Genomic DNA, 23,171 nt, shown 5'->3' on the forward strand with positions numbered 1-23,171 from the left:
TGAAACTCAAGGGCTTCAGCCCCTGGTAGGAAGCCTGCAGCCTGAACCCTGCAACCCAGGGCTGGAGCCCCCGGGCTTTGGCTCAAGCCCTGGGCAATGGTGTTCGGGCGTCAGCCCCAGACTCCAGCAGTCTAAGCCAGCCCTGGCAACTCCATTCAGAGGGGGTCGTGACCCGCAGTTTGAGAACCTCTGATCTAGTCTAACCTCCTGCATAACACAGGTAATAAAATTTCACCTGCAATTCCTGTAACTGATGATTTTTTTACTATATAAGTGAACGCTGTCAAGCCCCAATAACTTGTGATTGAACGAGAGCATATTTTTTAGAAAGATATCCAATCTCAATTTTAAAAGCTCAGTGATGGGAGAATTTACCACTTTCTGTGGTTAATTTTCCTTCTTCCAGTTAGAATATTTGCAACTTCATTTTCCAGTCATTAGGTTTTATTAGACCAACTTAAAGATCCCTCTAAAATAAGAGCTTCTCCCTGTGAAGGTAGTTATAGATGTGATAGTCACCTCTTTTGATTAATCTAGTGAGCTCACTGAGTCTCTCATTAAATGTTAGTGGGTTTTTTCCAATTTCTAGTATCAGAGGGTAGCCGTGTTAGTCTGGATCTGTAAAAGCAGCAAAGAATCCTGTGGCACCTTATAGACTAACAGACGTTTTGGAGCATGAGCTTTCGTGGGTGAATACCCACTTCCTCAGATGACATGCATCTGAGGAAGTGGGTATTCACCCACGAAAGCTCATGCTCCATAACGTCTGTTAGTCTATAAGGTGCCACAGGATTCTTTGCTGCTTTTCCAATTTCTAATAATTTTTGCATCTCTTTTCTGAACTATATCCAAATTTTCAACATGTTTTAAAAACTGTGGACATTGGAACTGGATATAGTGGACTAACCAATACCCTATAAATAAGGCCCTACAAAATTCATCGTCCATTGTGGTCAATTTCACGGTCATGTGATTTTAAGTCATAAATTTCATGATTTCAGCTATTTAAATCTGAAATTTCACTGTGTTGTAATTGTAGGGGTCCTGACTCAAAAAGGAGTTGTGGGGAGGTCAAAGTTGATTGTAGGGTGGGTTGCAGTGTTGTTACCCTTACTTGTGTGCTGCTGCTGGCGATGATACTGCCTTCAGAGCTGGAGAGCGGTGGCTGCTGGCAGGGAGCCCAGCTCTAAAGGTAAAGCCACTGCTGGTAGCAGCACAGAAGTAAGGTTTGCATGATATGGTGTTGCCACATTTACTTCTGCACAGCAGCCTGCAGAGCTGGGCCCTCAGTCAGCAGTGGCCACTCTCCCTGCTGTCCAACTCTGAAGGCAGCTCAGAAGTAAGGGTGGCAAAACCATGACCCCCTTACAATAACCTTGTGACCCCCCTGCAACACCCTTTTGGTTCAGGACCCCTAATTTGAGAAATTCTGGTCTCCCCCAGGAAATCTGTATAGTACAGGGTAAAAGCGCGCACACAAAAAAACCAGATTTCACGGGGCGGACGACCAGATTTTAGAGTCTGTGACTAGTTTTTCATGGCTGTGAATTTGGTAGGGCCTTAAATATACAGAGGAGAGGTAATGTTACTTTGATCCACAGTTCTAAGAAAAATACAAAAAAGCACAGATTTTGTTCTAGAAATTCTACTTGATATTAATAACCTCAAAACAATATGCAAATCACACAAACAACCTTAACACTGCCTCTGTAGCAACACCCTGAGAACAACCAGAAACTGAGTCAACCTCATATATCCATTACACAAATTCATTCTTTGAAGATGAATGGGATGCATGTAGCTATGTTTCTTAGAACTGGCTAAACTTGTTGGCCCAAGGAATATTTCAGTTCTGTAATGGGTCATGAGTGAATGAGCAGCTTAGTGACAGTAGTTCAGTCTGGTGTGTGGGAAACCAAGATACGGTTGTTAGTCTTTTGCTAACGAAAAGAGCCAGACTAGAAGTTCTCTAGCAGTCCCCAGGCAATGTTTTTTTAGCAGTTCTATCCACACCTTTGTACCTTATTCCTTGCTCTCTTTGTCCACCTCTTTAGGTTTCCTAGTCTTAGTTTTCCACGCTTCCATTTTCTTTTCTTCTCAAAGACCTCATCATGGTCCTAGCTATGCACACATGCTCTCACTTCTGACCCTCCACTCTCACCCACCACATTGGTTCTCAAAGTGTAGTTGCTCCAACTGTGGGGAGAGGATTTAGACCACCTGGAGACCCTAGCAGGTGCCACTGCAGTGGCTAGGCTTGGTATTTAGAGACTAATTTCTCCAGGAGGCCTGGTACAATGTCTGAGAGAATGGTCAGAAAGCCCTACTGGGGACTACACAGATGTTGGGGTGGCATGGAAAGCTGGGGTGTCCCGTGCGAATCCATCTGAAATAGGCTGTGCAGTCTCTGCACTGGCTAAGAAACAGCAGCAATTCCTGAAGCATCCAAAAGCACATTGCTGTGCAATAGCCCAGCATGGCAACATCCTGAGGTAGAGCTGGGCAACCAAATGGATGTTGGGGAGCATGTAATGTGCTCACTTCAGCCTAGTTAGAGAGGGCAGCTTATTGTCCTGTTGTGGCTCAACATCTCTGCTGGATCAGTGTCTAGTGTTGAGACTACAGAAAACTTTATTCAGTTTTTAGAAGAAAGTGTTTATAGGTTTAGATCTGAGAATTTTTAGGAGGAGAAACTTGCAAGCAGCCCCATCTCTTGAGAATTTTGTAAGGAGAGAAGAAGCTGATCTGTAGGAAAAAAATGCAGAATTCTGAGCCATGCTTGGGAAATGAATTTAAAAATGCTGTTTGGACAAAAACAAGAATGAAACTCAGTCTATTGAATTTTAGCTCAGAAGTCTTCCTGCAAAGGTCAGAAGGTAGGAAGACTTTAAACTCCTAATTCATTGGATATAAATCAAGGTGATTGCTTGTTCCATACTTTACTGAAGATTCATTCTAATTTTACTATGTTGGGATTGCCTGAGCCTGGCATTAATGTCTCAGTAAGTGCTGCACAGATACAGCATCTATTCTACTCTAGAAACTTTTGCTCCAGATAAATTTCTGTGCCACAAAACTGCCACCCGTTAGGTTTAGTGAATTTAGGAAAGCTGACGGGTTGGATTTCCTCTTTAAAGACATTGAATGCATCTGAAACATAAATGCTTTCAAGATAGCGTTGTAAAATAAGGTGGCTTGCTTGCTTACTTTGATTAGGTTATTTATCTGAAGGGTACTTCCAGAAGAGGGCTGCTGTGACTTTAAACAGCATATTCAGTCACCCCTGCTCAGTTGGTAGGTGCCTGGTTTGCAAGCAGTAAAACCTCTTTCAGGCATGTAATAGAACATTCCGTTTCCTGTTCCCTTGCTGACACAGAGGAGTGTTCCTGCTGGCAGTGATCTAATCATAGTGCAGTAAGAAACATGGCAGTTTGATAAAACATGGTGGAGACAGAGGCTGAGATGGAAGCATATGTTCTAGAAGACATTCTTGAGGTAGGAGCTGATTTACAAATTGCAATGAAATTGAAAGCCAGAAGAAAGAAATCTATCTACAGGAATATGCTTAGGAATTACTCAGTTGAGGGAGGAGGGGAAGAGCAGCTAGGCATGTAAGCAAGGCACACAGTCCTTGTTCTGTGAGATGTGCTGCTCAGATGGCTACTAAATTAGCTGAATTAGCATGTCAGTTGTTTGATTATAAATTGTGAGTCGGGGGTGCATGGTAGAGAGGAATAAAAGAAAGAACCTCAGACTTCATAAAATGCCTGCGTGCTTGTGACCTTTAGATTAACTCATTAAAAGGTGGGGTCTGCAAAGCAGCTTGCAAAGGCTTTAGTATCCTATGTCTTACACAATTAATTTACATAAAGCCCTGATAGTGCTTATATTTTGCTGGTTAAAGAAACTGCTTGTTTTGTTTGTATCTATTAACAAATTATTAAATGATGAGAGTTGCTAAATTGCTATATATACTTTGGTCCAGATCGGAAATAGTTATCTGGCTAAATGCAATACTTTTTTTGTTTTTAAAGAGAATCAGGATATTTATAAATCCTGAAATGTTAAATTTTGGTGGTTTCCTTGTCAAAGCATGAAAATATATAATTTGATATTTTTACTGTTTTAAAGGATCGCAGTTGTTAATATGATTCATTCTTCCTTTGTGTATCTCTAAAGAGAAACTATATTTATGTTTTCTATCTGTTACTGAGTAAATGTTTATCAGTTGAGTTTTATGCAATCTAAAGATGAAGGGAAGAAATGACCATTTCTCGTTTAATTGGTCTAGGTTAGACTACGATACTGAGTTATTGCAGGTTTTTTAAATACCAGTTAGATTTCCAGATCTGTTTTGTAGGCTAATAACTCCAAGGAAGGCCAAGGATGTGATTGATTATTTTCTCTTTAACATGTGCGGTACTGGTGTTGAGAATTCTCAATTACTATAATACTGCTGTGGGAGGGGTTGGGGGAAAGAGGGAGGAGAGGGGCTCCTGCGCATTATAAAGTGCTGCATGATCAATGAGCATTTTCTGGAGCCCTTGTGTGTGCTTGGAGCTGACATTGCAGTAAGATTCTTACAGCTTCTAGCTGTTCTGCAGAATGAAAACTGATTGTGCTGTTTGTTCTTTTATTTCATCATTATTTCAGTTCGCTCTTGAATTGAATATGCAATAGAGATACTTAATTTCTACTACTGCTGTCTCTCTCCACCTTTGACAATATTTGTGGCCTCGTTCTATTTGACTTTCTTTATGAAGAACTAGATTCTATTTCATTAAGTAGATGACAACTCCTTTTTCTAGCTATATCTCCAAAATGCTAGTTCAATCTTCCTAGCAATATCCATGTGTTAGCTTTTCACTGCTCCTCTATTTGTTTTTATGTTTAGATTAAGCCTGATGTTTTAAGCAATATGTTCCTTGGTAATTTGAAGAATATGAAAGTGAGTACGAATAATAGTTCATATTAATCTTTTTTGTTTCCGTAATTCCAGTTTTGTGAGCAAAAATGCATTAGAATAGCCTTTATCCTTACTCTGGATATTTTCAAAAGTTCAATACGCCCAAGAGTTCTATCAATAATGTACGTTTTCTAAATAGTTGGACCTTTTGGGTGATCATTTTTTACTTAAAAGGTTTTCAATTTATATTCATGAAAACATTTGGTATCAATGTTGAAGTAGTTCTGGAAATTATAATGAGGGGTGTGTGTGTGTGTGTGTATAGTCTGTCAATAATGGAGTTAAAATTATTATGGAGATGTTAATAGTTCATAAATTCAAATGAAAAGATACCTGGACTCATGCATTTCCTGGACAACTGATGGATTGAAAGCGTTTAACTTCTTTTTCCTATTACGTATAAAATATTTTTGCTTAAAATGTGTCATTTGCTTTCTTTGTTAGAGGTAGGGGAGATGAATGTGTGAACTATAATATGCCAGATCAAACACATTATGTCTTCTCCATAATTAAGCTAAATATTTAAGTGCATATGTATCATGTGAACCAAAGAGGAATATATATCCAAATGCATTAAAGATTAAGTGGATTACTGAGAGGTATTTAAATAAAAATCAAAACTGTGCTGTATCCATAGTGTAAAATGTTGTAATTGTACACATATATTAGATGAGTGTGTCAAGTTATTTACCTTCCATAAATTCATTGTGCTCCTTTTTTGGTAATGAAACAAATCCTGTTGATATACCTTGACCCAGTTTCTTACTGACTTTTAATCAGTGTTGGCGACCTTAAATAGTAACGCTTCAAAGTTACTGTGTTTGTCTAGAATTACTTGTGTATAGGTACTTTTAAACTTTATACTGAGTTTGTAATAATTCATTTGGAAATGCTATGTCAATATGAAATGCATTTACAGTAAATTTTTAAATAAATTTTTAAGTATCTTTTTCTGGTGCTTGTTCTCTCCTTAAGTTCAACAAACTAAAAATCATTCACTCATTAATGAACCTCATTGTATTATTTCAGGAATTAGATTGGCTGTGCATAATCTTTTTATATCTTTTTATTTGTATTATGGTAGTACAATTTTTTTAAGACTGATTTTAGTTCTAGAAGAAATTGGAATTTTTTATATTTAATCATTTTCTTTAATAAGCAAGTATGTGGATCTACGTCTTTGAAGGTATGGAATTTCAGTTCTGCGGGAGAACTGATTTCTACCTCTGTACTAATAAAATGTGTTTTATGTAAGAATTTGTTATTGAAGCTTTCCTATTTCTAAAGCATCATTTACTGCAGGAGGAATCTGAAATTGTACTTGTTTCATATTTGCTCTCACATGATACGGAGATGAAAAATTCGAAGATCCTACTAGGTTTGGGTGAATAACAGTCCTGGGGTGAAAGTTTGCCTGACATAAATTTAGTACTATCCCGTTGAAGCCATTGAGGTTACGTGGAGATAAATCAGGGCAGAATTTGCGCATTGGTCTACATGTAAAATGTCTAAGGATCCATACTTTGTGAAATTTCAATCCCATGATAAATATGCTGATGTGTCAAACTCTTAATATTAATTATTAAGGATGATGGAATTTTCAGATTTGGCATTTTAAAACATGAATCTATTGCTTTTTTTTTCATAATTTATTACTAGGGCTGTTGATTAATAGCGATTAACTAAAAAAAAATTGATTGCGATTAATCACCGTTTTAATCGCACTGTTAAACAATAGAATGCCAATTGAAATTTATTAAATTTTGGACGTTTTTCTACATTTTCATATATATAGTATTCTATACTGTAATTGAATTCAAAGTGTGTATTATTTTAATTACAAATATTTGCACTGTAAAAATGATAAAAGAAATAGTATTTTTCAATTCACCTCATATAAGTACTGTAGTGCAATTTCTGTTGTGAAAGTGCAACTTGAAAAGTAGTTTTTTTTGTTACATTGTTTTGCTTTTGAGTGCAGTTATGTAAAACTGTAGAGCCTGCGAGTACACTCAGTCCTACTTCTTGTTTAGCCAGTCACTAAGACGAACAAGTTTGTTCACATTCACAGGAGATAATGCTGCCCTCTTCTTATTTACAGTGTCACCAGAAAGTGAGAACAGGTATTTACATGGCACTGTTGTAGCTGGTATTGCAAGGTAATTACGTGCCAGATATGCTAAACATTCGTATGCCCCTTCATGCTTCGGCCATCATTCCAGAGCACATGCTTCCATGCTGATGATGCTCATTTAAAAAAAATATGTTAATTAAATTTGTGATTGAACTCCCTGGGGTAGAATAGTATGTCTCCTGCTCTGTTTTACCCCCATTGTGCCAAATATTTCATGTTGTAGCAGTCTTGCATGATGACCCAGCACATGTTCTTCATTTTAAGACCACTTTCACTGTAGGTTTGGCAAAACACAAAGAAGGTGCCAATGTCAGATTTCTAAAGATAGCTACAGCACTGGACCCAAGATTTAAGAATCTGAAATGCCTTCCAATACTGAGAGGGACAAGGTGTGGAGCATGCTTTCAGAAGTCTTAAAAGAGCGACACTCTAATATGGAAGCTGTAGGACCTGAACCACCAAAAAAGAAAATGAACCTTCTGACTCAGATAATGAAAATGAACATGCGTCAGTCTGCTCTGGATATTTATCGAGCAGAACGCTTCATTAGAATGGACACGTGTCCTCTGGAATGGTGGTTGAAGCCTGAAGGGACATGAATCTTTAGCACATCTGGCTTGTAAATACTTTGAAATGCCAGCTAAAACAGTGCCATGAGAACACTTGATCTCAATTTCGGGTGACATTGTAAACAAGAAGCAGGTAGCATTATTTCGTGCAAATATAAACAGACTTGTTTGTCTGAGCGATTGGCTGAACGAGAAGTAGGACTGACTGGACTTGCAGGCTCTAAAATTTTACATTGTTTTATTTTTGAATGCAGTTTTTTTGTACATAATTCTACATTTGTAATTTCAACTTTCATGATAGAGATTGCAATATAGTATTTGCATTAGGTGAATTGAAAAATACTATTTTTTTACAGTGCAGATACTTGTAATACAATATAAAGTGAACACTGTACATTTCATATTCTATTTTAATTGAAATCAATATATTTGAAAATGTAGAAAACATCCAGAGTATTTAAGTAAATGGTATTCTATTGTTTAACAGTGTGATTAAGCACGTTCAATTTTCTTAATCGCTTGACAGCCCTACTTATTACTAATGAGCACTGGAAAGTTTGTGTTTAAATGCAGATACTGCAGTAGCCTTTGTGGCACTTATTTTTGGCAATAAACTGGTGTTAGAATGAGGGTATGTGCCTCACAGCAGCATTGAGTGGGTTGTTTGGGGTAGTGGGGAGGGCAGCATTTTTTTTTTTTTTTTTTTTTTACACTAAACCACCTAGGTAATGATAGTAAATAAAATACTGACCAAGTAAATCTTAGTATGCGTTTCAAGCCTTCTTCCATTGTGAAATGTCCCCTTGAATATATTGATTAAAGAATCTTGTGGTATGCAAAGTCTGTTCCTTGTTTTTTGTTCTTTTGTGTTCTCATTTCTCTAAATTGTTTATGGGGAAGGTTGTTTCAAATAGAATCCTGATTAACATTATTTGTTTTCCTCCTGTGGTTTAATGAAGCTCTTGTAACCAGTCATTACTTCTGCTTCTGAATCATTTGTAGTTTTAGATAGGGACTTACATTTCAGCTACAGTAGTTTGGATATGCTGTGCTGAAAGGAATATTTTGGTATCTTGCTTTTCTTTAAAGATACCGTACTCACAGGGTTCTTAGCCTGGGAGCACAAGATCCCACTGTAAGACAGAGGCCCTGTCCCAGCTGGGTGGCCAGGACCTGATAGAGAAAATCCCAGGGAGCGATATCTTCAAAGAAGCAAAATAGTAGGTAACTTTTTTTTTTTTTTTTCCCCTCACAGCTACAAGAACTCTTCTATGCAGGATAAACTATAATTTTAGTCTAACATGTGGCTGTACTGCAACCTTGACTCAGATTTGGATATAGTTGCTTAGCTCTGAGGTCAGGTCTACACTACAAAGTTTTGCCATTAGAGTAATGTTGGTTAGGAATATACAAAAAATTACCCCCTGACCTGACATATCTATGTCAGCAAAAAACCCTATGTAGACATACTGTATGCTAACAAAATGACACTTTTGCCACTATAGCTAAATCATTAAGGGAGATGGCTTAAGTTTGCAGGCAAAAGAACTCTTGCTGGTATACGTTGTCCCTCTGCTAGTGGGCTTTGCTGGTATAGCAATACTGGAAAAGCCTTTTTAGTGTAGACTAGCCCCAAACTGCAGCGAGGAAGAGGCAGCAAGGAAGAGTTCATTTAGAACAGGGCCGGCTCTAGGCACCAGCAAACCAAGCACGTACTAGGGGCGGCATTCCGGTCATCCCGTGTCCTGTTTTCCAGGGTTCTGCTCCCTCTGGGGCTGCCCTGCCCCAGTTCCTCAGCCCCCTGCCGACGCGGTCCCCTGGCTCTCTCCTGGCTGGTCCTGGAGGCAGGAGGCGTGGCCTGGGAACCCTGCTGCTCACTCTCACCCTGCCAGTGCCTGACTGGCTGGAGGCAAGGGGGGAGTGGGTGGAGTCAGCATTGATGGGGGGAGCCCAGGGCTGGGGCGGCAGGGGGTGTGGCCAGGGGTGGGCACTGGTGGATGGGGGTGAGAGCCCAGAGCTGAGGTGTCGGGCAGCCAAAATTTTTTTTTGCTTGGGGTGAGAAAAAACCTAGAGCCGGCTCCGATTTAGATAGCCATTATGGGAAGAATGATCTTGTGGTCTATTCTGGTCTGAGACTTGGGAGACCTGGGGTCTCTTCCTGACTAGGATTCAGACTTTCTAAATCACTTTCAGTCTAAGCGACTTGCTCATATTTTCAAAAACAGGTGGTGGAAGCTTAGCTCCTGAATCTCTATGTAGGCACCTATGAAAAGCCCTGTTTTTCAAAAGCACTAAGTCCGAAGCAGTTCCCACTGACTGTGTAGGTAGTGCTAAGTTCTCAGCACCCTTGAAAATCAGGTCACTGGCTTAGGCCTTCTCTAAACACACACGTTCACTGGTTCAACTGAATTAAATTGATCTGGGTGAAGTGCAACTTATGTGTAGACACGTTTATTTTGATTTAAGTGTCTTGGACCTTGTCTACACATGCTTTGCATGGGTTAAACTAAATTGCTTTAGCCAGTGGAAGTGACTGTATGGACTGCTGTTTTTGTAGCTTATTTCAGTTTCACTTAAACTAGCTTGAGTTAAACCATAACAAACCACTTCAAGTGTTGGTCCCTGTGTGTATTCCACTGTGGGGTAGGCCTGCACTCTATGTGCCTAGAAGATTCTTGTTAGGGGCGTCCATTTGGTCTGTGCCTGTGCTTTTCCGCTTCTTATGCTTTGAACCGAGGCTATAAAGGTTGGTTTGGACTAGCCACCTCTCCAGTTTCTCTTTGCCTCCGTGTGGTCTGAGATGGAACGCTCCAGTGTCCTCAGAGCTCTTCTTTAGACTTCCTCTGTACACAGTTAAAAATAGTTTCTTATTAGATAGTTTTGGATGTTTTAGTTTAGACAGTAAGCAACTAGGGAGTCCTTCCCTGCTCCCTTCTGGAGTTACTTCTCCTTACACACACCTTTTTTCCTGGCATGGACATCAAACTGTGCCCAGGATACTGGGATAAAAAGCTGTGTCACCTGCCCAAGAGGTCCTGATGTCCACCAGAGGTTCCCATACTGTCTGGGTGAAGTGTGCAGCTCTGACAAGTGTAGTATCTGCCATTTCTTTCCCAGCCATACCTGCCAGGCATGAGAATTAAGGCTTAGGAAACATCTAATGGGGTGGCAGATGAGACCCCAGTTTGACCTAGGCTGGGCAGAACCCTCTGTACATAGGGCAGAGGTGTCAAGAAATGTATCCCTTGGTACTGTTGCTTCTCAGGTGAGAAGGAGGTAGAACTAAGGATTCCTCTATTCAAGAAAGGCACGTTCTACGTTCTAGAGGAGGTTCCCTCCAATCCCACTCTAAGAGGAAAACCTCCTCCCTGACTCAGTCTAAGTCAGCTGAATTGTCACATGCTGGTCAAACAAAAGGGGGCATTTCTCACCTGAGACTGTTGGTACTCCATGCCTTGGGGACTACTACAACCCATGATGGTCTCATCCTACTGCCCGTACGGGGCTATGGGACCTGTATACACACTGTGCTGAGTTGGTACAGTCCCAGTGAGTGTTGCACTCCCCTCTCCTCCCAGACACCAGCTTGAGCTCCTTCTGGAATCCCTGGAAGAAAGTAAAGGAGAACTCGATCCCGGGGTACTGCAGGTCCAGTGGAATATGTCATTGTCTTCTCCTGACAAAGCAGTCACTTTGGCATCACAATCTCTGCCAGATGAGCACAAACACTTCCAATAGCTATTAAGATGTGTTACTGAGGAGCTCCAGATCCCTACTGAGAAATTCCAGTCATCCCATAAATTCCTGAACAATATACAAAGTGCAGGACAGAGTGGAGTGGCACTCTTGGTGAATGAGGCTAACCTGGAGCCAACAAAGGGGTGTGTGTGCATCATACTGCAGCTACTTGTGCATCCAGACCTAAAAGTGCAGAGAAAAGATACCTTGTCCTAGTTAAGGGAGCTGAGTTCTTGTATATTCATCCTGCCCCAAACTCGCTGCTAGTGGATGGTGCCTTGCAAAGCAGTAGACAACAACAAAGCAGATCTACTCCTTTGGATAAGGAAACAAAATACTTGGGCCTTTTGGCAGTGGGAAGGTATTTACAGTGACAAGCTTGCAATTCCGAATAGCTAACCATCAAGTGCTACTGGCAGAGTAGGACTGTCAATTATTCCAAGTTTGCAATATTTAAAGACCAGCTCCCCCAGGAGGGCATAGCACAATTCAAGGCCCTTATCAAAGAAGATAAGCTGGTGGCTAGATCATCCCTCTAAATGGAAATAGAGCTGGCTGATGCAGCCTGTAGATCAATGGCAACTGCCATTGTGTTGCAGTGGGAATCCAGGCTTCATTCTTCAGAGTTTCTCAGACGTACAGGTGACTGTGAAAGACTTACTTCTGAAGGGGACAGTTTATTCACCTAAAAGGCGGACAAGTCATGACACTCACTCAAGTGTGATGACATTCTTCTCCCTCTGTAGTTACACCTCAGCTCCCAGGAGAAAATTCAGCTAGCAATCTTATAAAGCTATACCACCAGCTCGCCTCCTACCATCATAGAGTACAAACCATCATGGAAGGTACGGCAGAAGGCTCCTTTCTTTTTCTTTCCGTCCTCAACCTTCAGGGAAGAAATACATTTGATGAGACCTGTGAGAATGACAAACAGACCCAGAGGCTATGTTCTCCCACCCTGAGATTCCATTTGTTGGCCAGCTGGCTCAATTTTTTTCATACGTAGAGAAAAATAACAATGAAGAAATGGCTCCTCTGATGTCATACATTTTGTATATGCCATATGCCCTATCCCTGCCTTTCCAAAATGCCTTTCCTCATCCTTTTTCAGGGACCTCTCTCATGAGGGGTTGGTTACTCCTTCAAGAAGTACACTCTCTGCTGCTTTGGATTGTAACTGGTTTGCTGTAGAAAAGGAACTGGAGAGGGGATTGGTTTACATTGCTCCTTATGCTCTCGGTAGAGGGAGAGAGTGCAGTCATGGACCAACAGACACTATGAGCAAGAATCTTCCGGTCTCAGGCACATGGAGCACATGTGGGTCTCACAGAGGAATATTTTTTGAAGAAATCTATTTACGAAAGGTAAGTAACATCTCTCTTTAAACTGAAATAAGTGCCCTCAATGGGGTTTGCACTGGTTTTACTAAATCAGTTAAAGGTCGCACCTTTTAGAGAAGTTTTTATTTAACTTTTTTTTTACAGGTTTAAGCCAAAATTAAAATGTCACTTTTAAACCAAAAGTGTGTACAGACAAATTTGCATTGACTTAAATCAGTTTAAAAATATACTTTTAGTTAAATTGGTGCTAGTTTGTGCATAGACAAAGCTTTAGTTATCTAAATAGCTATTTAATAGCCAAATGTCAGATACTCTTAAAAAAAATATCTTGGACCTACTTAAACTTTAATTGCCTGTACTTTAGAAGGTGGATTCCCAACATTTTTCTGAAAATGGAGAGTCTTTAAAACAGATGTGAAGTTGAGGCACCCAAAATCACCAATCACTTGAAAATGTAGGCTTTGGCCTTTACCTTGGTGTGCCTCAGTTTCCCATCTGTAAAATGGGGATATTTCCATATCTCAAAAATGAGGATTGAGAATAAGCATTTTAATGTTTGTGAGTTAAGTTATCACAGTGCTGAGCACCATAGAAAAGCCTATAAACAAACTGAAAAGTCACTCCTTCTCACCCGTGCCACACCATTATGCAACGGATTGCCTTTGGTATAGCAAACGAGGTGTTGATGAGCCATAGTTTGAAGTCCCAAACCAGCCTGACTGTTTTGAGAATCTGTAGAATCTAGCCTGTGCCCTGTGCCACCATGGTAAGCCTTCTAAAAGTTTCAATATAGAATAAGGGCCAAACTGCTAGATCACCTTGTACCTAGTGGAATGATAGTTAAGTGAGGGATGGGGAGCATTTTATACTACTTTGGATGTAACATGTATTGTATGACATACAAAGGAGAAAAAGTAAACCAGTCATTGTAACAGAGCTTTAAAAAAATAAAAATAAAACACCCTTGAGTTTTTATAAATGTGTATTAATCTTACAACATTAAACTTACTTTTGATCACTCAGAATTTAAAACAAATTTTAATTTCTGTATTCGCAGTTGTCACTTGTACCTCCTTATTTCTGTATTAACAGTTTGTAGCATCCTATTTCCCTTTTGTTTTCCTTTTTTCCTTTCTACTCTCAAATGATCAGATCCTTTTCCAGATCCTCTCTTTAGAGTTCTTTGGGTTTTATTCTTTTGAAAAATTTTTTCCTATTAAATATCAGCCTGGCTGCTGATGTGCCCAAGCATTTGTTCTTTCTCTGTGCAGTTCCTATATGTACTGTCAGCCAGTTTCACAATTTGTATGGGAACAGTTTCTTTTCCTAATCATGGCAAATACTCTAGCAGTGGTGTATTAAGTCCATGATCAAAGGGATTGAAGGGCTAGGCCATACTCATGACCATTTCCTGCCCCCAGATTATTCAGTATTTGAAGTTTAATAGGATTCTTAAGTTTTGTGTAGCATCTGTGGAATTTATTCGTAGATTCAAAGGCCAGAAGGGACCATTGTGATCATCTAGTCTGACCTCCCATGTAACACAGGTCGTAAGGTCCCCCAAATTTTGTTTGTTTAGAAACCCTCACACTGTAAATAGCACTCTTTTCTCCAACTTCCGTTTTACCCAGCAACTTAATTTGATACACTGTTTACATAATTATGTTGACAGATGTTTGTACAGCACTTGAACATTTAAAGAGTTGTGCATTTAGCAGTATACAATAGCATTAATAAGTTGGTTGTCAGCTGAGACTGAAGTAGAAATGGACTTTATATCCTAATGCACAGTCAAGCTAAGGCTGGATTCATTGCATGTATGCCATTTTATTTTGAATCAAAGTGATGATTGCATAAATAATTGTCATCCAATGACCAGGCATGCTACAGAATCATAGAATATCAGGGTTGGAAGGGACTTCGGGAGGTCATCTAGTCCAACCTTCTGTTCAAAGCAGGACCACCCCAACTAAATCATCGCAGCCAGGGCTTTGTCAAGCCTGACCTTAATTTCAGCCGAGCTCTTAGTGCAAGGAACAGCACTATATTAAACAGAGATAGGGAAGGGAATGGTTCAGAGAAAGATTGTAAAGCAAATCTATGTATACTTACAGCCTTACCCACATTATTATAGTGTTCCTTTGGTTAAAGTAATGAAGAAATGGTCTCGCTCATGTAACAGCTACAGTGCTACTTTGTTGAGCAGGATGAGGAGTTTGTTCTGAGGTCTTTTTTTTCCCTCCAAGGGCAGTCTGGACTTCAAATTCTCAAACAAATATGATTCTTACAAATGTAGAGTTGAAGAATTAGTCTGCGGAGGAGGGCCGGGGTGTGTGTGTGTGGAAAATGTGGTGCCTGACTTGTAATTTACCTGGCACTTACTAGCAGGAGGGACTAATCCTACTAGTTATAGGTAGTAAATAGCAATCATGTTCCTTTCTCCAGCCCCCTCTGACACCTCCAGCCCCCTCTGACACCTCCAGCTCCCAGAAAAAGAGGGAGCTAGGATTTCTGCTCATATACTTTTCCTGGTCCTTGCTTGGAGGCTCATTATTTCATAGATATCTGGCTAGTAGTTGTCTACACGTAAAATTAAATCTTTCACCCCTGAAAGCTGCTGGAAGGGAGAAATAAAATCTTACGACCCTCTGCCTCATACACATTCACCAGAACCTTCTGATTACAGCACCACCTCAGAGTTTACAGGTTGGCATGAGTGGTTGTGTTTCTGGTACTTTACACCATTACTAAAGCCACCTAGCTGGCTTGCAGGGGGTTTGGTTCTTTACAGCTCCTTCCCCAGCTTTCATTTTGAGCCCTCCCTCTCCCCCCAAGAAGTAACTCCCTATGACTGCCTCTGTTGCCTTGATCACAGCTTTCCTCCGTGACAGTAGGGAATTGACAAGATATTTGACAGATTCACTGAAGCTTGCAAGACTTTGAAAAGTATCCCCGGTGTTAATGTTGATCTCTTGCTGCTTGACAAAAATGAGGGGAAAGAAACTGGAGCAGTCTGCCTGCAGACTCCTGAGGGCTATATTGCATGGGTTTGCAATAGGTTTATGTTGGCAAAGTTTTTGTGTCTCTCCAAGGGTTTTTGAAACATGGGTACAGATTTTCAGGAAGGATTGAGTCTTATTTTTGCTTAAGCAAAGGCACTCCCACCCCCTTTTTTTATATGACCTGGTGGGTGTTGAGCACTTTTAAAAATAGTTCCCCAACTCTTTTAGTTTAACAGGAATAATCTGTAGAAACTGAAGATTTAGATTCTTTCATCTCATAAAAGCAAGTTTCTGTCACTGGTGTAACTAAATTTTCCAAGCGCTGCAGCTGTCTGTCTCAAGGTCAAGCTGCTGTCCATCACCACATCTGGATTTCTCTTTGTCTAACCTGGAGCTGAAATAAAAACTGGTTCTCTGTCTCAATTTACTTGTAATCTTCAAATAGCAGTAGTTTTGCACTTTAGTTAGATAAGTGTGTACTTATATAATTGCCAGTGAAACCCATAAAATCCTCGGGAAAAGGACACATGGCTAAAGTGAAGCCAGAGGGGGAATTTCTTGAAGTAGATTGGACAAACCTATTGGCTGCTTTAGCCTTTTGGTGGCATTTTTGAAGGGGGGGAAGTTGTCTGTTTTTATCAGCTTTGGGGAAACTCCCTGCTGTGGGAATTTTATGGCATAGAGGTCTTGGGGAGAGTTTATAAACTTTGATAAGACTCAATCTGAAATAGTTTTTTCATGAACCCATTGTTGCTTTCCACTATAGCTACGATATTGATTTTTTTTTCCCCTTTACTTTACTTTAAAACAACAAGTATGTTTTCCTAATGTCTGTAACTGGTATCTGACAAGTTGCAGTATAAATCTAGAATAGTTACCATTAATAAGCATTAATAGTTCTGGATGACTGCATTTTTACTTGCGCAACAGTATAAGCACAATCTTCTGTTATCCCCTCTCAAATCTACTGTATTATTTCTTGGCTCTCCTGTCAGAAGAAGTGTACAGGACTTTTATGTACCTTAATTTATTTTAACAATTTCTGTTTTATCTCTGCAAACTTTAATTACATATTTTAGACTTCTAAGGAAATAGGCATATAAGTTCCCTTCTTACTTTAGCTCAGGCAGCTGCCATTTTTCCTACATATATTGACCATCTTTTCAGCTCTCTCCCTCTCTGGAACATGCTGGCTGTGTATATTAAAAGGAAGTGGCCTGCTAAAAAATTGTAAACCATATAGTAAAAAACCCCTGTTCTATTGCTACAACATCAGAACATTTGGGAAGAAGGTCTAGGGTAGCTGGCTACTTAAATTGGCAATTATTTTTGCTGTTTAGGGGAATGGCATATGATGAGTGTACAGTTGTTTCATAGATTCTCTCTGCTTTAACCACAGCCTGAAGCAATTGTGCAAAACCGGTTACCAGCTTTTAACATGTCTGTAATAATGGACAATATAGATGACAAATATTTGAATATTCAGTGTGAATCTCCCTGTGTCTCCTTGTGTTCCCGTGGGAGGGCATTAATGGGTGATGTGGCAGTGACTCTTCCTCAGTTCCCCCATACTGCCTTTGGAAGCAAGATGGAAACTGGGAAGTGTCTGACTACTAGTTTCTAGTTCTGGATAAAATACAGTTTATCTTCCCCACTCCTTCACAAACTCTTCTGACTGTTTCATATGTGACCACTGTGATCTGCATTGGCCCAATTGGGCTGGGTATTAACAGTTATACCTCCCAGTACCACAGACTTCAAGCCTGTCCAACCTGTGATGGGCTTATTCTCTTGAAAGATTGACACAGCAGGTGTCTCTGCTGTCTAGGAGAGGCATGTATATTGAACAGACATTTGGTATGCTTATCCTTCTCTGCACAAATGCAGAAGATGAAAAACTGAAACTCCATCTTCTGGAACAATCCATGAACGTCTCATCAGATGGTGAGGAGATGAGCTCCAGAATTCTGCTAGTGGATAAGTCTGCCTCATCCAGCACTCTATTTAGTTGACAAGCAATATTGAAGATTAGCATGGAGAAGATGGCAGCAAAGCAGACCTCAGCATGAACAGTATTCAAGTTGGCATCAATATCTCAAGTGCCTAAGTCTGGCACCGCGGGGGGTCCATGCCAAACACAGAAGTAGAGCTCAGTGTCCTCCCATAAGGTAAGACATTTTAAAGCCTCTGGAGAGAAATCCACCAGGCCCTGAGGCATGGTACTGAGAGCTGGGGAGGAGCAACCACAGCCGACCCTCTGACATGGACTCTGGCTCCGGTGATGCATTCCTAGTCATCTATACCTATTGCAGAGGATGAGCCTAGGAGAGAACTGGGACAGTCATCAGTGAAGACCCTGCCTTAAACTGACCACTTTATCAGTGGTCTATCTATGTAGCAGAGTGCTCTGTTTATGGATTAGAGACTCCTGTATTGAGAATTTATCCATTAAACCCATCCATGCAGTACAGTGGCGTCGCATCGGACGCTGGGGTTAGGTTCTAAAGTCAGCACGTAAGGCGAAAACCTTGTGTAGTCAAAATTACCCTTAAATCTGTTAAATCACCCATAAAGTACAGTATACTGTACATGGTTTTGTGTATACAACCCTGTACAGTAATATGTATAATGTATACAGTAATGTATAGTATATGATAAAGAGTGCATATGCAAACTAAGTTTTATAGTACTTTACTTAAAAATAAAGGGGATTGTCAGGGCTTGATGTCGATCCAGGAGACAGAGGTGTCGGAGAGCTTGGGTGATGGAGAGCGAGTCATAGACGAAGTGGTTGGCTCTGGTTCAGCTCGAGAAGTTGATTGCGTAGACTCATCTGCTGCTGGTTGTTTGTTTTTCCTTGAAAAACGTGATTGACAACTGTCGCTGTTATCTCTTGAGCTGTTCAAACATTTCTTGATATGGTGTCAAATCATCCATAATACTACATGTGATTTTGAGGCTTTGTTCTATAGAGGGATCGTATTCAGAAATTAAATCATTCAAGTGTTTTGCTGCTTGGAATACTTAAGCAAATTTATGAAGATTCCAACTTGCTGGCTCTTCCCGTTAGTTGTTGTCATCTTCATCTTCTGTAGATGATTTTATCAGTTCTTCTAACTCTTTGTTAGTTAGTGTTTCTCTATGGATGTCAATGAAGCCATCACCACCCACTTGCCTGGCTACCTGAACAATGTGTTTCACTTCTTTGTCAATGGTTGGGAAACCCTTAAAATCATTCACACATTCTTTCCATAGGTTTTGCCAACATGCATTGACTGTTTCGGACTTGATTGCATCCATTCCCTATTTAATATAAGTGATGCAACTGGCAATGTTGAAGAACTTCCAGCTCTCCATCACATTAAGATTGGGTTCAGCATCCATAGTGCTACATATCTGTGAGAACATAAGCCTCATGTAAGTGGCCTTGAAACAGCTAATCACGCCTTGATTGAGAGGATGGAGGTGATATTGGGTGCGGGGGGGGGTGGGGGTGGAGAAAGACGACTTCGACGTCGTTATGTGCAAACCAGAGTGCTGCAGGGTGACCAGGAGCATTGTCTATGAACAGCCACACTTTAAAGTTCAGTCTTTTCTCTTCGAGGTACCGCTTGACCTCCAGAATGAAACATTGGTGGAACCAATCCAGAAATAATGCTGCCGTCACCCAAACCTTCTTATTTGATTGCCAGAACACAAGCAGGAGATTTTTTTTCTTGCTGTCATGGTATAATTCCCCACTCTGAACCTTAGCGTGCAAAAGATGGGGTACCAGCATGAATTCCTCTAAGCTCAGTTACCAGCTTAGTACTTGTAGCGCTGCCACCAACCAAGAATTCCAGTGCCTGGTACACTCTGGTCCCCACTAAACCTTGCCCGGGAACCCCCAAGACCCAGTCCCTCTGGATCTTAACACAAGGAAAGTAAACTCTTTCCCTCACCGTTGCCTCTCCCAAACTTCCCCTCCCTGGGTTACCCTGGAAGATCACTGTGATTCAAACTCCTTGAATCACAAAACAGAGAGGAAAATTCACCTTACCCTCTCCTTCTCTTTTCCCCCTCCCAGACTCTCCCTGAGAGAGAAAGTAATCCTGGCACAGAGAGAAATTAGCCTCTCTCTCCCCCTTCTCTCCTTTCTCCCCACCAATTCCCTGGTGGATCCAGACCCAGTCCCCTGGGGTCTCACCAAAATAAGAAAACAATCAGGTTCTTAAACAAGAAAAGCTTTTAATTAAAGAAAGAAAAAACAGTAAAAATTATCTTTGTAAATTTAAGATGGAATATGTTCCAGGGTCTTTCAGCTATAGACACTGGGAATACCCTCCCAGCCTAAGTATACAAGCACAAAGTAAAATCCTTTCAGCTAAATACACATTTGAACTCCTCCTAGCCAAATACACATTTGCAAATAAAGCGAACAAACATAAGCCTAACTCGCCTTATCTACCTGGTACTTACTATTCTGAACACATAAGAGCCTGTATCAGAGAGACTGGAGAGAAACCTGGTTGCACGTCTGGTCGCTCTCAGAACCCGGAGACAACAACAACCAAAATCTAACAGCACACACACAAACTTCCCTCCCTCAAGATTTGAAAGTATCCTATCCCCTGATTGGTCCTCTGGTCAGGTGACAGCCAGGCTCACTGATCTTATTAACACTTTACAGGCAAAAGAGATATGAAGTACTTTTGTTCTATTAATTCTTACTTATCTGTTTGACACTTGCCTTTAAGGGACGGGGATTTGCAGCCCGGTTTTATTAAATGCCCAGCCGCATTGCCACAAAACAACACAGTCACAGTCTTTAGCTGCTTTGAAGCCAGGGGTTTGTCTTTCTGATTTTGAAATATAAGTGCGGTTGGGCATTTTTTTTCCAGAAGAGCCCAGTCTTGTTAGCATTAAAAACTTGTTCTGGAAGGTAGCCCTTTTCTTCTATGATTTTCTTTAATTGTTCAGGGTAGGTTTTTGCTGCCTCTTCATTGGCAGAGGCATCTTCACCAGTAGTCTGCATGTTTTTGAGGTTGAAGTGGTTCCTAAAACTGTTAAGCCAACCGTGACTGGCTTTGAATCCCTTCTCGTCAGAAGGCTGTCCCTCTAAGGCAGGAGATGTGAACAGCGCGTGGAGGTTAAGAGCCTTTTCTCGCAATGTATTGCCATCGATAAGCACACGTTTATGGTTCATGTCTTCCAGCCATAAGTTTAATGCCTTTTCAGTCTTCACTAAAGTCTTATCACCCCCCGGCTCGTCACCTAGCAGTTATTGGAGCACTTGACGCCACAGCTTGACAAATATTTCTCTCAAATCTTAATGGCACAGATGCTAGCTTCATTGCAGACATATTTACGTGCCATGTTGGAGACCGACATACTGTCTGAATAAGTCCAACACAGTTTTTCCTCCATCGTTGGAACAGATCGCTGTTTCTTCAGTTGAACACCAGATGAATTAGTTGGCCATGTTTAGGGGCCATGTTATACAATAAAATATGTATCTTTAAACACTAGAATCACACTCCGCGTAGCAAGATGCTCACACTATGAGAGGCACGTGGGAACTGAGACTGACTGAGGGAACAGCAGATTCACGTCTCCCATCTCACGCTCACTCCGGGGCATACACTCATTGGGTGGAATTGCCCACACTATTTACAGGTATCTTTTTTTTTTTTTTTTTTTTTTTTTTTTTTTTTTTTTTTGCCCACCATGTATAGTTGAATTTGCGTAAGTTAAATGCATGTATGATACGACTTGCTTGTATATGATCAAGGCCAGGGGCAATGACAGGAAATCTGGATGGACGTAGGGGAAAGAAGCTGCTTAGAAGTCTTTTTTTTTTTTTTTTTTTTTTTTTTTTTTTTTTTTCCCCTCCTCACTGGGCTCACTTTCCCCAAGTTACTCACAAGCTTTGTTTTTGTCTGTAAGACAGGATGAGGGTGGCACAATACCACTAGTGTTAGTCCCTTTTAAGTAAGCCCCAGTGGACCAAAGATTAAATAGAGCTCTTTCGGGGCAATAACAGCCTTAACAGGAATAATGGTCTTAACTGAAGAGATCTTGTAGGTCTACCTTATAAAGACGAAGTCAAATCTATTGTGCTTTTCTATCGGGTTTTTATGCAGTTTAACATAGCCGCTCAGAGTGGACTCTTTCTCCGACTGAGCCATTCGGTGCTCACTACCTGCTCCAAAAAGTTAAGTGTTCTTTCTAATGGGGAACCTTAGCAGGAGTGTCTCAGGTCCTGATATTTTTTTCTGTTTTGTACAACCAGTGTAATCAAAATCTGAGTATCAAAAAATTTGGATTCTGAGTCTCCAGGAGTCCTAGGAGGAAGATTCACACTCTGCAGAGGAGGAGGCAGTGACCTTTAGTTTTTAGATCTTTGGGAAGCTTTGTTATTGTTTGTTCACTAGAAGGGAAGCCCCGGGAGGACAGGGAAGAATCCAAAAAGCCATTTGTGTCTATTAGGAGGGGCTTATTCCCAGGATACTGTCGTATATTTGAATGAAGTGTCTAGTTAGCTAGAGGAGTCTCAGGAGTAGGCTCCCTCCAAGAATAATCCTTACAGTAGCTGTAAAGAGCTGGTCACGGACAGTAATATGACCACACGAACACTCATTTAAGCAACATAAATCTCCAAGCAGATAAGTGCTGCTTGACAGGACAGTTCCGAGAAGCCAGGATTACTGGAGTCCAAGTGTGTTGCTGGATTTGGGTGACCAGTGCAGAGGATGAGGGCAGCAAGTTCGCAGGTGCTCGGTAGATCGCCTTCAGCTAGTCTGGCCACATGTCTCTCATGCCTTATATTTGTCCGCATTTGCTGGACTTTACTCTGTAGAGAGCTGATAGGTCACTTCAGGAAATGAAGGCTGCATGAGGAGATTGTCTATCCATGTAACATCCCTCCCTGATCAGCAGAGACCTCAGTTTGGGCCATCTCCTGATGTTTTCAGGTAGTATAGCATGTCTGCATCAAGGTTAACATTCTGGCTGCAATGTTAATCCTGTGGACCGTGGTCCAGGTAAGGACTGCGGGTAGGGAGTGGAGGAAAGGAAGCAGGTTAGTAGAGAAGGGAAAACTCCCAGCAAAACCTAAGAGCTCACAACCTGACTTCTCGAGCTTGGCACACAGGTAACAGATTTACTGTGATGCCTTTCAGGGCTCATTTAGGGAGAGCAGTTGGAACACCAGAACTAAGAATGTTAGCAGCAAAAAGAGCTTAGGTGGGCGTGGTTAACCTGTCAGTCAAGCTCCAGGCTAGCAGGTTCTTTTGTTACTGGAAGTACAGTATATTGTCTTATTCAAATTGCCCATCTCAAACTAAAGCTTGCATTCTGCAGAAATTGGTTATTTTGGCAGACCCAAACACAGTTTGCTGTGATTTTTCCTAATCACCATATAGCCCTGTTTCAAGCCCTATA

The 23,171-nt window shown here is 40.8% G+C and overlaps 1 protein-coding gene and 1 long non-coding RNA gene across 7 annotated transcripts in view; one reads left to right on the top strand and one right to left on the bottom strand.

Annotated features, from left to right (window-relative positions):
- ANKRD17 (ankyrin repeat domain 17) overlaps positions 1-23,171 on the top strand; it is a 168,010-nt gene that overhangs the window by 36,931 nt on the left and 107,908 nt on the right. The window contains exon 1 of one of the 5 annotated variants that reach the window (XM_050944967.1): positions 3,381-3,495. The exons of the other annotated variants lie outside the window; for them this stretch is intronic. Coding sequence (XP_050800924.1) covers positions 3,442-3,495 — 54 coding nt within the window. The 5' untranslated portion in view covers positions 3,381-3,441. Of the gene's footprint in view, positions 1-3,380; positions 3,496-23,171 lie in introns of those variants that run through there. 5 annotated transcript variants of the gene reach the window in all.
- The window catches only part of LOC127047140 (uncharacterized), a 604,330-nt gene continuing 602,735 nt past the window's right edge, over positions 21,577-23,171 (bottom strand). For both annotated transcript variants that reach the window (XR_007773311.1, XR_007773312.1), the window contains exon 3: positions 21,577-21,620. This is a non-coding gene — a long non-coding RNA (uncharacterized LOC127047140). The remainder of the gene's footprint in view (positions 21,621-23,171) is intronic.

Source organism: Gopherus flavomarginatus, chromosome 3, assembly GCF_025201925.1.
Source record: "Gopherus flavomarginatus isolate rGopFla2 chromosome 3, rGopFla2.mat.asm, whole genome shotgun sequence".
Classification (NCBI taxonomy): Eukaryota; Metazoa; Chordata; order Testudines; family Testudinidae; genus Gopherus; species Gopherus flavomarginatus.